Genomic DNA, 14,619 nt, shown 5'->3' on the forward strand with positions numbered 1-14,619 from the left:
AACAAAAATAGAATATGCACCAACATTCAAGATGTTCACTGTAGCTACCACATGAATTCCATTCTGCTTTAGATATCTCCATTGTATTTTATGGCATTATGTGGTATAAAATTAGAAAATTTCATTGAGCAACAACTAAGACTTATGAACTCATATGCTAAGGATAGGTAGATTTTGGTTAAGTATTTTAATTATTTATCTAATAAGCATTAATTAAAGAAAGACACAGCATATATGACAGAATTGAATTCAATTAACAATCACCAAGAACCAAAGTTCAGAAATAAAGGTAAAAGTTTTTTGAAACTATTATGTGAGTCATATGAGAAATTATTTGACTATCACAATTCAAGTTTTGTATTAAGTTTTAGAAACACATATAGCAAAGTTTACCTAAAGCAAAGCAGAAACACTATTTTTTTACTCCATTAATTTATAACTTTTGATTATTTTGATAGGTGGTTAAGAGTATGTTTTATTTCATAAAAAAATATAGATTTTTTTAAAAAACGGAAACTAATATAAATTACATTATTGGGAACATCTTGAGCTTAGATAAGATAACATTAGTTTCAGGCACAATTGAAAATATCTCCCTGTGTGCATATATCCCAATAAAAAATAAGAATTTATGCAGAAATATTACTTGAAAATTGGCAGATTAAATATACAAGTTAGAAACAATGAAGTAAATTCCATACTTATTAATAATTGATTTTAAAAGGAGTAAAAGCCTAAATTTTGAAACTCAATGTTTTCATTATATTGGTTTTAACTAGAACTGTTTTAAAGTCATGCATTAGAGGTAACTGCTCTTTAAATGAACAAAATTGATAGATTGTGAATTTTAATTCCTCTCTAGGGGTGTCTACGTCTGCAAGAAAAAGAGCAAGTGACAAACAAACAGGTCTCTGCAGGAGACCTCTATCACAGAAACACTAGAACAATTAAAAATCCTATTCTATTACTTAAAATGGATCCTCAAAGATCTCTCCCCTTTTATTTAGCATAAAAAGATACACATTCTAATAGATAAAGCCATTTTCTTTTAAACTACTTTGAAAACCAAACTTTTCATTAATCCTATACGTCTTCTACCCTCTTTAATTACCCTCAAATCATTCCAGTTGTATTTTCTGACTTTTGGTCCTAAACTGGAAGAACCAACTAAAAATCCTATATGTCTTCTACCCTCTTTAATTATCCTCAAATCACTCCAATTGTATTTTCTCATTTTTGGTCCTAAACTGGAAGAACAAACTAAAAAGCATTTTCTAAGTGATATATCTGAAATTATTGGCATAGGTTAATGAAAATAAGATTGACTTACCCACAAATTTCATATAAACTAGTCCAAGTAATTGTGCTAGAGCTAAGATACTCAAACCTGAAATCAGAAGAGGGCCATGCATTGGTATACACGCTGTAAAAACAAATAAAATTCTGTATTAGAAAAGCATATGAAATAACTTATTAAAAAACAGTAATAATCCCAACTTTTAAGAGAGTTATTCTAATGATAAAAAAACAAAAATTATTCATACATGTTTATTAACCAGTAAACTGACTCAAAATTATTATAAGAACAAAGCCCTCCTTTGCATAACACATACCTTATCATATCAAGAAGTGGGAACTGGTGTTTCAAGTCTAAGGCTCCAACCAATTTGAGCCCAGTTATTTTAAAAGCTCTTCCACAAATACAGGCCTATCAGTTTGGGTGCTAGAACAATCAGCCACCAAGCCATATACATAGCTAATATCTTTGCAGCAAGGAGGAAAGCACTATTACCACTGGGGTAAATTGGAAGTTTAAAAAGAAAAGCTCAGAATGCTAAATGCTGTCAAGTATATGAATAAACAAAAACTCTTATTTATTGGTGGTGATAATACAAAATGGTGCAGCTGTTTTGATATAGAGAGTTTGGCAGTTTATTACAACATACTCTTTACAGTCCCGTAATTGCACTCCTTGGTATTTGCCCAAATGGAATTGAAAACTTATGTCCACATAAAAATATGTATGTGAATGTACTTTCCACACAATTTTGCCATGAACCAAAAACTGCACTAAAAAAAAAAAAAATCAAGTCTATATATTTTTAAAAAGAGAGAAAGAAAAAGAAAAAGGAAGAAGAGCTCTGTCCAAGAGTAACCCGAATTTGGTCTACAGAAAGATGACTCTTACCCGCAATACAGAGACTCAGTCCAACAACAGCGAGGATATAGGCTATCACCTGAATAACCAATATGGCAATGACGAAGGAGGTTAATCCAATCGCTGGAGGAAGGAAAAGGATGTAACAGAAGCATGTCAAGAGTATTTAAAAAGCAATCACTTCCACTTGCATTTGGTATAATCAGGGATTTCCTAAGACCAAAGACTGACTCTGGAGTTCATTGTTTGATGGTAGATGTTAACTCAGTGATCTAACCCTTCCACACAAGTAGTCAGCTCCAAATTCACACATTCAGCAGCCTTTAATTTTCACAGTCAGCTAAGCTGGACTGGAAGTTTTTACCCTAAATCTTAGAACAATGCTGCTTTTACCACACTTGTGCATTTTACAATATGAACGGCTATTATGAATGGCTTCCCCACATGCACACAGAATTGCTCTTGCTGAGGGAACCATTATGCAAATATGTGACTGTAAACATCATGCTCTCTATCTCTAGATCTGTCATTTTATAACAAACTAATACCTTTCCAATGTACAATGAGCCAGAGATAGGCTCTAAGACCAAGTGTTAAATGTGACTCTTTAATAGCAATAAATAAATATGGTAGTGATCTACTTTCAAAATGCAGTGAAAATGATACTGATTATAGTTTGGATATCCATACCATCTTTTAGAACTACAGTATTATCGCAAGGACAAAAAACCAAACACCGCATGTTCTCACTCATAGGTGGGAATTGAACAATGAGAACTCGGGGAACATCACGCTCTGGGGACTGTTGTGGGGTGGGGGGAGGGGGGAGGGACAGCATTAGGAGATACACCTAATGCTAAATGACGAGTTAATGGGTGCAGGAAATCAACATGGCACACGGATACATATGTAACAAACCTGCACATTGTGCACATGTACCCTAAAACCCTAAAGTATAATAAAAAAAAAAAAAAAAAAAACTACAGTATTAAGGTTTGCTACTAATTAAAACAAATACGTTTCTACTATTTGTGATTCATAATTCCATTTTATAGAACCAGTCTTCTTAATGCAGAAGCAGAAGCTTAGCAAAAGAAGAGAAAGACTGTGTTTAACATCCACTTATAACTTCAAAAAACTGAAATTAGAATATGAAAATAATCATTAAGAAATTATATGGCATAATTTAAAATTATGCTGATTGGCATCAAATACATATGAAAATCACTTTTTACAAAAAAGCTAACCTAGTATAACCTTAAAATTAATATGAATGGGAAAATGTCACTAAGAATAGCATGAAAAATCTTTTAATAAACCTACTCTTATTGAGTTGTAAAAAAATTATATGAGTATTTTCACCAAAACTGCTGTTTTGTAAATGAAAAAGTTAGGCAAAATCATACTGTAACAACAAAAACTCACCTGTACTAAACACATAGTAGTGAAGTAATATTAATATCCCTGTAGAAGTCACAATTAAACCAAGGCCAGTAGCATTCTTTAATGAATATTCACCTGTCAATAAATAAAAACATTTAAAATATTTTCCTACATACTTTTTAAATGTACTAATCTAAATTCTGTGCTTGACAACTGTGAAAATTTAAAAAATATACGTTTCCCTGAAAACCTCGCACAAAATTAGTGACTATTTTTTTATTAAGACCAGACTTAAGACATCTAAATCTCAACATTTAAGTTTTAACATGCTGAAACCTTGAATTGGTTCTGCCTCCTTCTTAACTAGCTTACAGAATTCCAGATGAGGAACTGTGTATTCATCTTTTACCGTTCCCTTCATCTGCTGTATTCAGTATGTCCCAAAGTCAAATCAATTGTTCTTTCAAGTTGTCTTCTGAATTCACCTCCTTCTTCCCGCTGTCTTCACTAACTTCAGATACCAATAGAGCTGCCAAGCCCATGTTCCTAAATATTACACCTGTACTGCATTCTTCTCCAGAAACGATGGTGTGCTGTAGTTATTAGGTGGAGTCCCAGCCTTCCTTTGCTTTTCTTTATATGTGCTACACATCCTCATTTCCCACTCACATTCCCATCCTCCAAATGCAACTGCCAATTTCCACAGACTTGGTTCCCACTTCATTCCACTTTCATGTCTTGGCCAATGAAGTTTTCCTCTGTAGTGAGTTGAATGATGGCCCTAAAGTTATTTCTACCTCCTAATCCCTAAAACCTGTGAATATTACCCAATACAGCAAAAAAGTGAATACTGCATTATATGGCAAAAGATATGATGAAGTTAAGGATCTGAAAGGAGGAGCTTACCCTGGATGATATGAGTGGGCTCTAATTCCAATGACAAATGTGCTCATAAGAGAGAGGCTGAGGGAGATTTAACAAAACACAGAGGCAAAGACATAGAGGAAGGAGGAGGCAATGTGACCAGAGAGGCAGAGGGTGGAGTTATGCTGCCGCAAACTAAGGAATGATAAACACTGTCATTCTTCAGCAAATTCCAGAAGCTAGAAGAGGCAAGAAATGGATTCTTCCATAGAGCCTTGAGAGGGAGTGTGGCCCTGATGACATCCTGATTTCAGACTTATGGCCTGCAGCGTGGAGAGGGAATTGCTATTGTTTAAGCCACCTGGTTTGTGGTCATCTGTTCCAACAGCCCTAGGAAACTAATGCAGGCCTCCTCACCTTGGAATGCACTCATCTACCTCCTGCGTTCCTGCCTAGGAACTGCACATCTTACCTGGGACGAAAAGAATGGCTCCAACAATGACAATGACAGTGATCATTAGTCCAGCAACAAGTAAAGCAATTGTTTTCTCATCCATACCACCGGATCTATATTTAAGTGCTTAAAAAAAGAAAAACAAAGAATTATATGAACTCAATCACAAGTGAAGCCATTTTAATAACTTAGAAGGTACAGAGACAAACTCACGGAAGCACTATAATGTAATAACTTCTGAGGAACAACTCCTTCATATCATCAAGTCACCTCACATCTCCTTCATAAGCAAATGGATAATGTCACGGCAGTATAAATATGGATGGTAAATTTATAGGTGACACCTTATTTTCCTACACTAACAAATGAGGTTCTATACATCAGTCTTTCTCGGTTGATGTATTAGTAATAAATTGAGCTAGATAAGTTTTTTTGGGGGAGGGGGGACACTGCTCTGCATAATATAGAATGTTTAGGAGCATCCTTGGCCCCTACATACTAGATGCTAGTAACTAGATGCCAGTTATGTCAATCGAACTGTTTTCAGACATTGTCAATGCCCCTGATGAGCAAAATCACTCCAACTGACAACACAACACTGATGTACATAATACTAATGGGAAATAACGGGTTAATTAACAATATTGAAAAAAAGAGAATTTTGTTCCACCTTATATAAAATTAGTAAACCATCTGGAAATCTAGTTATTTTAAATGACAGAATAAATCCGGGCAAATTACACCCTTGTGAAATCCTGATGAAGAAAAAAAGCTTAAATTGTTCAATTAAAATATTTTAATAAAAATAAACTGCAGACTCAACAGGATTCATCATACATGTTATTGTTTCTGCTGCTAGCTCTACCATCAAGTATCTCTTATCTCCTCTGAAAGAAGAATGGAATGGATCAATCTGCAAATATTAGTTCTTTTACTATATATGAATCTTTTAAATTTTGGTTAATATTGAAGTTGATTTTTTCACCAAGGAAGTTGTTTAAGGCAACCTAAAAGCAAACTGAGTATCAGAAAGAAACAGCGTGTGATTGAAATGCTGCTGTGTGTCATCCACATAGAGATATTCTCCATGACAGCAATCAATGGGTGACTGTCATGAAGGGGAAAACATTTTAAATGTTATATTTACCATTTAGTTTTTTTTCTTCTACAGTGACAAACATTAAATAAAGTAAAGGCAATAAATAAGCCCCTAAATGCTTGTGATAAAAATCTATGTTTAAGGTATATGACAGGTACCTAAATATTTTTGGAATTTCTATCTACCCATACTTTATAACCTCAATTTTAGTCTCTTTATGGGGAGATAAGTCCTAAGCAATAAATACCCAATTTATTAATGTGGATTTCAGTTACTCAGCTTCAACTGAGTAACTGAAATCCATATTAATCAGAGAAAAGAAACTCATATTAATCAGAAAACATCCTATGGCAAGTTCTCCAAGTTTTTATTTGATTTCATTACTTCCGCCCAGCCCTGGGACTTATGTGCCTAATACTCAGTCATAGCCTTGCCTTCTTATAAGGCACAGAGTTCTCATAACTTCCCTATTTTCTAGGCTCAAATGCTGGCTAGAATGAAACTGAGTGTATAAGTCACAAAAGGCACATACACAGAAAAAGGAACTTTCTCTAGACATATGTCACATTTTCCATTTTAATCCCATATATATTATTATCTAAATAGAGCTTGAAAGTTCTGCAAAGGGTTATAAAATAGAAGCTGTTTCAAATGCACCTCACAATCAATCAAACATTCATAAGAAACTCTTCCAGGTTTAAGTCAATGCACAAAAAAGCTACTAAGATCAAGCAACAAGAATTTGCCTTAGAGCACAGTATAATTTCATGGAAAAAGGTTGACTTATGTTCTTCTTCTGTATTTTTTCTTTTTCTTTTTTTTGAGACAGAGTCTCTTGCTCCATTACCCAGGCTGGAGTGCAGTGGCACAATCTCGGCTCACTGCAACCCCTGCCTCCCAGGTTCAAGTGATTCTCCTGCCTCAGCCTCCCGAGTAGCTGGGACTACAGGCATGTGCCACCAGGCCTGGCTAATTTTTGAATTCTTTTTTTTTTTTCAGTAGAGACACGGTTTCACCATGTTGGCCAGGCTGATCTCGAGCTCCTGACCTCATGATCCGCCTGCCTCGGCCTCCCAAAGTGCTGGGATTACAGGTGTGAGCCACCATGCCTGGCAACTTACATCCTTCTTAACAAAAATAAGAGTTTGAATCTCGTATAAAATGTATCCTCTTTAGGCTTAGAAGAGCTGTTATAGGAGAAAACAGTGCAAACAATAGCAACAAAAATAAAACACCACAAAATACTACCACAGACAGGGTTCCATCATAAAATGGTCTGTCTCCCTTTGAGTGTAAGTACACTATATATTGAAAGTAGTTTTGGTTCCTGTTGATTAGTTCAACTACTACTTATTTTCCAGGCCACCTTAAACTTTTCCTTAAATTAAGTAGCCATTTCCAACAAATACACACGTTGAGGATCCCAAGTGTGAAAAAATCTGAAATCCAAAACACTTCTGGTCCCAGGCATTTTGGATAACGGACACTCCACCTGTCTCTGTGGGGTCTGGGTCTACCAATGAAAGAGTATCTCCAGGTTTTCTTCAATGAATCTTCAGAAAGAGTTTCTTTTGGCTCATTTTCTTTGCTCACATGGCCACATTTCAGCAGGTACCACAGCAAATGTGGGGTAGGTATCTTGTTGCTAGCCCAGTTGTCAAATTTCTCAGTATAGCAAAAGGGCAAGGAATTTGATACAATAGACGCCATAGAACCCAATAACCTCAAGGATCTCTTATTGATCTTTTCTTGTCCTTTAGTAAGTGGATTTATCCTTATTTATTGAATGTATCAAAACATTAAATGCAACAAAAAATAAATTCAAGTAATTCTCCACTTAGCATTAAGATAAAAATAACTTGCGTTCTTAACAGCAGGCTCTTATCAAATTTTCTAGTATGATTTTCAGAATGCTTGGCAAGGCAATCTATATAATTTTTGAAATCTGCGTGCTCTTAAGGATTCCCCTCAGCTACAACTACTGAAATCAATACACAAAATAAAGTACATGAGAAATAATAGTAATTACATGCTTAACAAAAAATTTATAACCTTAGTGCTCAGCCTGACACAGGAATACCAAGTATCCGGGGAGACAATATAACATTTTTGTGAACAAATTAGGCATTCTAAAATTTTATTTTATATGTTCTATAAAATAATTAGTAACCAAAAGCAGGCTGCTTCTCAGAAATCTGTTGGGTTGGTTCATTCATTTGTTCTACAAATATTTACTGTATACCTACAATGTACCAGCCCCTTTTGCTAGTCTAAATCAAGGAACAAGTAGAAGATTACTTTATTTGACAATAATTGATTGAGCACTATCAATCTATATGACTATCACTATTCTAAATGCTGACAGTGAACACAAAAAGCAAACACAAGGCCTGCCTCAAGGCCCTTACATTCCAATGGGTGAGCGTGTGTGTTTGAGGGGAGGGGGGTGTGAGTGATGAGTATGTTACTCCCAAAACTTCTTTCCCAGTTAAAGAGATGGTGAAGGCCTACTCTAGTCTAAGAAAATTCCTTTATGCATTTAATCTTTTGAATTCATGCAGATGAAGCAATGACATGTCCCTCTAGCCACCTGAAAAAACAGCTAATGTTATGAATGGACAAGAAGGTTTTCTGATTTTGTGACTGATAGACAGCACATACAAGATAAAATGCAGGTTGTGACTGATAAAATCTAATGAAATTACCAAGTCAACTTGGAGATAAAATCAAGTCTATCATATTAAGTTTCCATGACACCCCAAAGACTGGATTTGACACACCCATATAGGCTCACACAGACTGCAGTCCATCGAACAAAACCCAAAACCCAAGAATTTAATGCCTGCCCAAAGACATGACATTTGGAGTGATTGGTAAGTTAAGTAGAGAGACAGGAAGGCTTACCAGGCTGATGTGTATCAGACTAAGAATAAATCATAAAGAAAGACGGGTTTGATTTCATTCTTATAGTGCTGTTTTCTGATAACTCTAGGAAAGTAATTTTAGAATATTTTTGGTATCTGTTGAGCTGTAAATGAATATTGTTTTCAGTGCAGAATAAAGCACATCTGACACCTTTACACATAAAATTACAATTTCATTTTTTAAATTGTTTAAATTTAAATTACTATTTTTCAAATATCTAATACACTTATTTAACACACACATGCATACACAAATGAAAGCTTCTGAAACTGGTACTGGAAAAAAATGAACATTAATACCAATTATAAACTGGTTACTTACAGAAGGCAAGTTAAATAATTTTATAATAAACTCCATACACTATCCAACTTGCTCTGATGAAACAATTTTGTCACAATGAATACTGACTAGACATCAGTCTATAGGACAGAGATAAAAGAGTCCAGGCTTTGTGCATCAAGTACTTTGAACATAAAAGATGAAAGAAGAGGATGTCCAACAGACCAAACTTCCTTTTTTTCATTATCAACTTTCCCTGCCTTGTGGATTTCACAATTTTAGAGTGTATGGAGAAAGTTGTGATGTCTGGATTTGGAAAGGCTCAAGGGATTTCTACAAAAGAGTAAAATGCTGAGCTATAGATTTGTTCAATTCCTCCTACAATAAAATCAACACTTAATCACATTATTTAATAACAGAATGTGATCATTATATGGACAGGACCAAGGGAAAGCACTGGGAGTTCAAGATTATTGAATAGAATTCACAGTAAGGGGCCAGGCACGGTGGCTCATGCCTGTAATCCCAGCACTTTGGGAGGCCGAGGCAGACGGATCACGAGGTCAGGAGTTCGAGACCAGCTGGCCAATATGGTGAAACCCCGTCTCTACTAAAAATACAAAAATTACCCAGGCATGGTGGTGTGCACCAGTAGCCTGTAGCGACAGAAGAATCGCTTGAACCTGGGAGGCGGAGGTTGCAGTGAGCTAAGATCACGCCACTGCACTCCAGCCTGGGCGAGAGAGCGAGACTCCATCTCAAAAAAATAAAAAAGAAGTCACAGTAAACTTAATAACAAAGTCTTATTATCAGGGGCCATCAACCAGGTCACAGAATGATCCTTTTTGATAATATTTATTGTATATTTTACTTTCTTGGATGGAAATTTCCTAGTCCAAGACAGGATATGTCTTCACTTTTTCAGAATAATTTTTCTAATCTATGAAGAAATTTCCTGTTCCATTACTTATTTTAAATATGCTTTCATGGCCAAATTACTTTCATTATTAAGCTGTCCTCAAGTCAAAACTCAAGGATGTAGTAGGATCTCAAGGTAGTGTAATGAGAACTTTTTTCCTTGACTTTTCTAACAATGATTTCTACAGGAACATCTACTCAAAGACATCTGAGCCGTAACCAAAATCTCTGGAGTAATTTTGAGCAGGGAGGGGAAAGTTGAAAAAAAAAATTAAAGATGCCTAGAATACACAGTTTTGAGTTTGGAATCAATTACAGCAGTCCTCACTTTGCACTATTCTGATATGAATTCCAGTTACCATGGTTTAATCAAATAAATCCCTCACAAACAGTCCAAATTTCAATTACCACAATATATTAACTGAGTAACTGCATAAAGTACAACTATACTGCTATTTCTTCAGTTCAAAACTAACTATGTAAATAGCAGATGCCCCATCATGATCAGTGATCAATCATGTCACTTCTTTTGAAGACTGTTGGTGACTAGTCACTGTACATCTGATATTTAGGTCATGCACAGATAGCAAAGTATGGAGTTTTGTTACCTCCTTGTTTCCCAGTGATAAACCCATGTGACATTTTATAATGGATAAATCAAAAGAGGAAACTAGGCAAGAAAGATGAAAGAGTAAAGAAATAAAAACTGACAAATGCTAGGAGTGAAATTTGAATAGACCATAAATGGAGTAAGAGAAGAAATAGCTGATTGTGGGAATGTTGACATTACTGCAATGCAAGAAACTCTAGAGACGAAGCCAGAAGAACTCAGCGAAGGTGGACTTACTGATATAAATGAGGAAAGTGAGGAGGATGTAACAAAAAGAATAAAGATGTCCCAGAGGAAGTGACTGGCAATAAAATAAACTTTAAACATTCGAAAACATTAAAGGAATTCTTTCATGACATTGAGAGTGCAAAGGATAAAACGGTAGAAACTGATCCAAACTTAGAAAGGGGGATGACAATTCACCAAGCCATAGAGAAGATGCTTGCTCTGTATCCAAAGTCATGCAAGAAGAACACACAAGTGTTGTTCAAACTGCTCTTGATAACACACTTTCATTCTCGATGTTTCTAATGATTTAATTTACCACATACTAAATACTAGCTTTACTATTTTTCATTTCCCAATGCCGTTGTTATTGATAATAACAGAGTTTTTAAGGTTTTAACAAAAAAAAATTTTTAAGGTCATGGAACAATACAATAATAGTTTTTCCCATTCATCATGAAGATTGTTTTACAGAGTTTCAGCTTACATGGTCATGTTTATGGTCTTGCAGTTTTGTGCGAAGCCAGTATTGCCTGCATAAGACAAAGTTACAAAGGCAAAGAAAGAACAGATAGGCCTATCTCAAAGAATTTCAAAATGTTATCCAGTTCTTTACAAACAGTTGGACCTTAATCCTGCAGGAACTGGAGGACTAGGTGGACAGCACTTAAAATGATATCAAAGAGTGAGAAAGAAGAATCCTGAAAATCAGCCAGGAACTTAATTGTCAGTAGAGTGGCAAACTGAGTTGGTGCAGTTTTCAGAACACAAACAAAGCGTCTGAAATGCAATACTATCAGTTAAGTCTTAGTGTTTGATTCTAGCGATCTCTGAGCTGTTTGCTAAGCATAGAGATTCTGCTTAAAAGTTCCTAAGTTACAGCTAAGCTAAAGATGATGGTATTCAGGAACATTTCCCTGTAAGAGGCCTTTATCTTTGAAATATGGTCCAAGGCTCACCAAGTCCCGGGTGAGCTCTGGGAGTTTAAGAGTCTTCTCGGGCTTCTTCCTCAGTAGGACCAATGGCATCCTGAGACATCTTTTAAGACACAGCTCTGGTATAAAGAAACTCTTTCTCCTCAGAGTGAGCAAATGAGGGCATAACCTGCTGTCTTTACTGAAAGTTTAGCCTGGTAAAGGTCCAGGTTTGTCTTGGACCACAAAGACTCACATGCAGAGCTGGAAAAACCACTGAGAGAAATCCCCTGTAGCCAAGTACAGACCATAAATGGTAATCAGGAAAAGTTAAGCAGAACTAGAAATCTATAAAATAAAAGTCATGGGTCTGAGTTATTATGAGTGCTTTAGGAGATTTGCCATAGGGGATTCTAAAAATTATACATCTAAGCAGGTGGAAAATAGAGGTGCTTTCTATTTCTATTTGGTGGAATGCTCAGGCCATCAACAGAGGCACTAACGGAACAGTTAGATTTGGATCCATGACTATCTCAAAGATGTGACAAGGCACAGGATGCACATACATTCATGTCTCCCTGGCTGCAGTGACTTAAATGTGGGTGCTACAAAGCCAGGGCAATATGCACATCACACCCACATTTCAGGCATGTAGCTCGGTGCCCAGCAATCGGTAGGCACCCTGTCACTGGGTATTTGCAGAATAAGTAAACAAATTAGGTCAACATTCTGCTCTCCTAATAAGTTTTAGCTACTCAGTATTATGTGCTTAGATACAGGTTCACCCTTCATGGAAATAAAATCCTCAAAATAAATGCAAAACAGGGAGGCAGTACAGTGCAGTGGTAAACAGTACTAGTTCAAATCCCAGTGCTACCAGGAAATGGCTGGGTGATTGAGAGCAAATTGCCTAATCTATCTGTGCCTGTTTCTTATCTACAAAATGGGAATAACAACAGTATCTATGCCCATAGAGTTCCTGGGAGAAATAAATGTCCTTTCAGATATAGAGTACTTTGCACAGAACCTGTCATGCAGAGCAAGAGCTCCACAAATGGTTAGCTACTATTATCACCAACACCTTTAAATGTGAGCACAGGCTGGGTGAATCATGTATAGACATACCTCTTCCATGCACATACACACACATCTACCTGTTTCAAGATGAGCCAAAACAAAAAATTCCCACCAAAATATTTCTTTAGGTTTATAAGCACGTTCCTTAAAATAAGACCAGTACAAAAAATATACAGAAGAACATTCCACCTTACTAACACAAAAATTACAATTACAATAAGATACTTTTTCACCCATCAAATTTGCAGAGATTTTAGAGTTATAATATCAGAATTATAACGGAGGTGAAAGACAGGTATTCTCATCTGCAATAGTAGTTGATTCAAACGTTTCTGGAAAACATTTTGGCAGTATGTATCTAGAGTCTTAAAATATCTCTGCCATTTCCAGGCTTCATATCTTTAGCAGAGTTATTTTCATAGTATCAAAAAAAATTGGAAACATCCTTAAAATCCATCAAGATGAGAGTTAAGTAAATTATAGTGCATCCACGAAAGTAGAACACAGGCAGCTATAACAAGATTTCTGAAGACACGGGGGAAAATCAGAATGTACAAGCATATAAGCTGTACAAGTCCATTTATGGTTACCTTTTTTTAAAAAAAAGATAACAAAAATGAATAGAAAAAGAAAGAGAAATAGGAAATTCACTAGAATACACTAATAGTTTATTTCTAGGTTTGGGGACTACAGATGAGTTTTTTTTTTTTTTTTTCAATAACTCCCTACTTTGTACGAGGTGTTCTAAAGTGATATGTATTACTTTTTTAAGTCAGAAAAAATATTGTAAAGCTCATTTTGTAAAAATACAGCCAACGGTGAACAAACTTACTCCTGGTTCATTTCACTAAAAATAATGTCACCAATGATAACGTCTGGATCAGCAAACATCCATCAAGCCAAACTCAAAAAATCGCACTATGTGAAATAATTTCATGGTCTTTAAAAAAGGCTGTTCCCTGCCCAAGTCATACGACTTAGCCCTTAAAGTCTGGCTCTGCCAATATGGTTAAAAGCTTTCCCTAATATCATTGATGCCAGAATAGGTCTTAATGCTACACCAGTCCTTTTCTTGATATAAAAAACTAAGAAATTCTAAGAAAATTTCCAAAAGAAGTCTAGACACTATCTTGAAAGTAAAAGTTATAAAATGTCTTGACAATTGCCACTGCCACCCCTTTCTTCCCCCTTTTTTCCTTTCAGACAAAAGTTGAGAACATTTCTGAAATCACTAAGCATTTCCAGAATGCCCTATATTGAGAAAAGCGCTTAAAACATATAATCAATCAGTCATCTCCCTTCCATGTTTATACATCACCATAGATATAGACAGCTTAAACTGCTGAGTAAAAGCAAAATTCACAAAATATACAACAGGGCAATCCACTGCAATAGTTTACTAGCTTTTGTGTGTTTAAAGGCTGCAGAATAAATTAAATAAGCAGTATTTATTCCTTGCCTATATAAATGTTTACTGGTCTTCAGGGTGCTACAAGGAAAGAAGGAATAAATCTTGTATTTAAAAGGCTTAAAAGTTTAGACTGTCACCTCAGAACTTCATTTTGTAAATTTTCTTTACCAAAATATGAAAATATGCTTGATTAAACATTAACTATAATGCATATTACCTATTTGCCTAGTAATGACAATTCTATATTGTTGAAGCTAAATCTAATGCAGCATCAAGATCTGCCCTCAGAAGTCTGGTTATGT

At 35.5% G+C, this 14,619-nt stretch overlaps 1 protein-coding gene across 8 annotated transcripts in view; it reads right to left on the reverse strand.

Annotated features, from left to right (window-relative positions):
* Positions 1-14,619, reverse strand: part of CD47 (CD47 molecule) — a 48,070-nt gene that overhangs the window by 12,805 nt on the left and 20,646 nt on the right. For all 8 annotated transcript variants that reach the window (XR_008653453.2, XR_008653452.2, XR_008653451.2 and 5 more), the window contains exons 4-7: positions 4,878-4,985; positions 3,584-3,676; positions 2,189-2,281; positions 1,331-1,423 (exon numbers count right to left, since the gene is read on the reverse strand). Coding sequence is in view for 5 of the 8 variants with exons in the window: in XM_063630639.1 (XP_063486709.1) it covers positions 1,331-1,423; positions 2,189-2,281; positions 3,584-3,676; positions 4,878-4,985 (387 nt within the window). In the remaining 3 variants the exon portion in view is untranslated. The remainder of the gene's footprint in view (positions 1-1,330; positions 1,424-2,188; positions 2,282-3,583; positions 3,677-4,877; positions 4,986-14,619) is intronic.

Source organism: Symphalangus syndactylus, chromosome 21, assembly GCF_028878055.3.
Source record: "Symphalangus syndactylus isolate Jambi chromosome 21, NHGRI_mSymSyn1-v2.1_pri, whole genome shotgun sequence".
NCBI classification, from domain to species: domain Eukaryota; kingdom Metazoa; phylum Chordata; class Mammalia; order Primates; family Hylobatidae; genus Symphalangus; species Symphalangus syndactylus.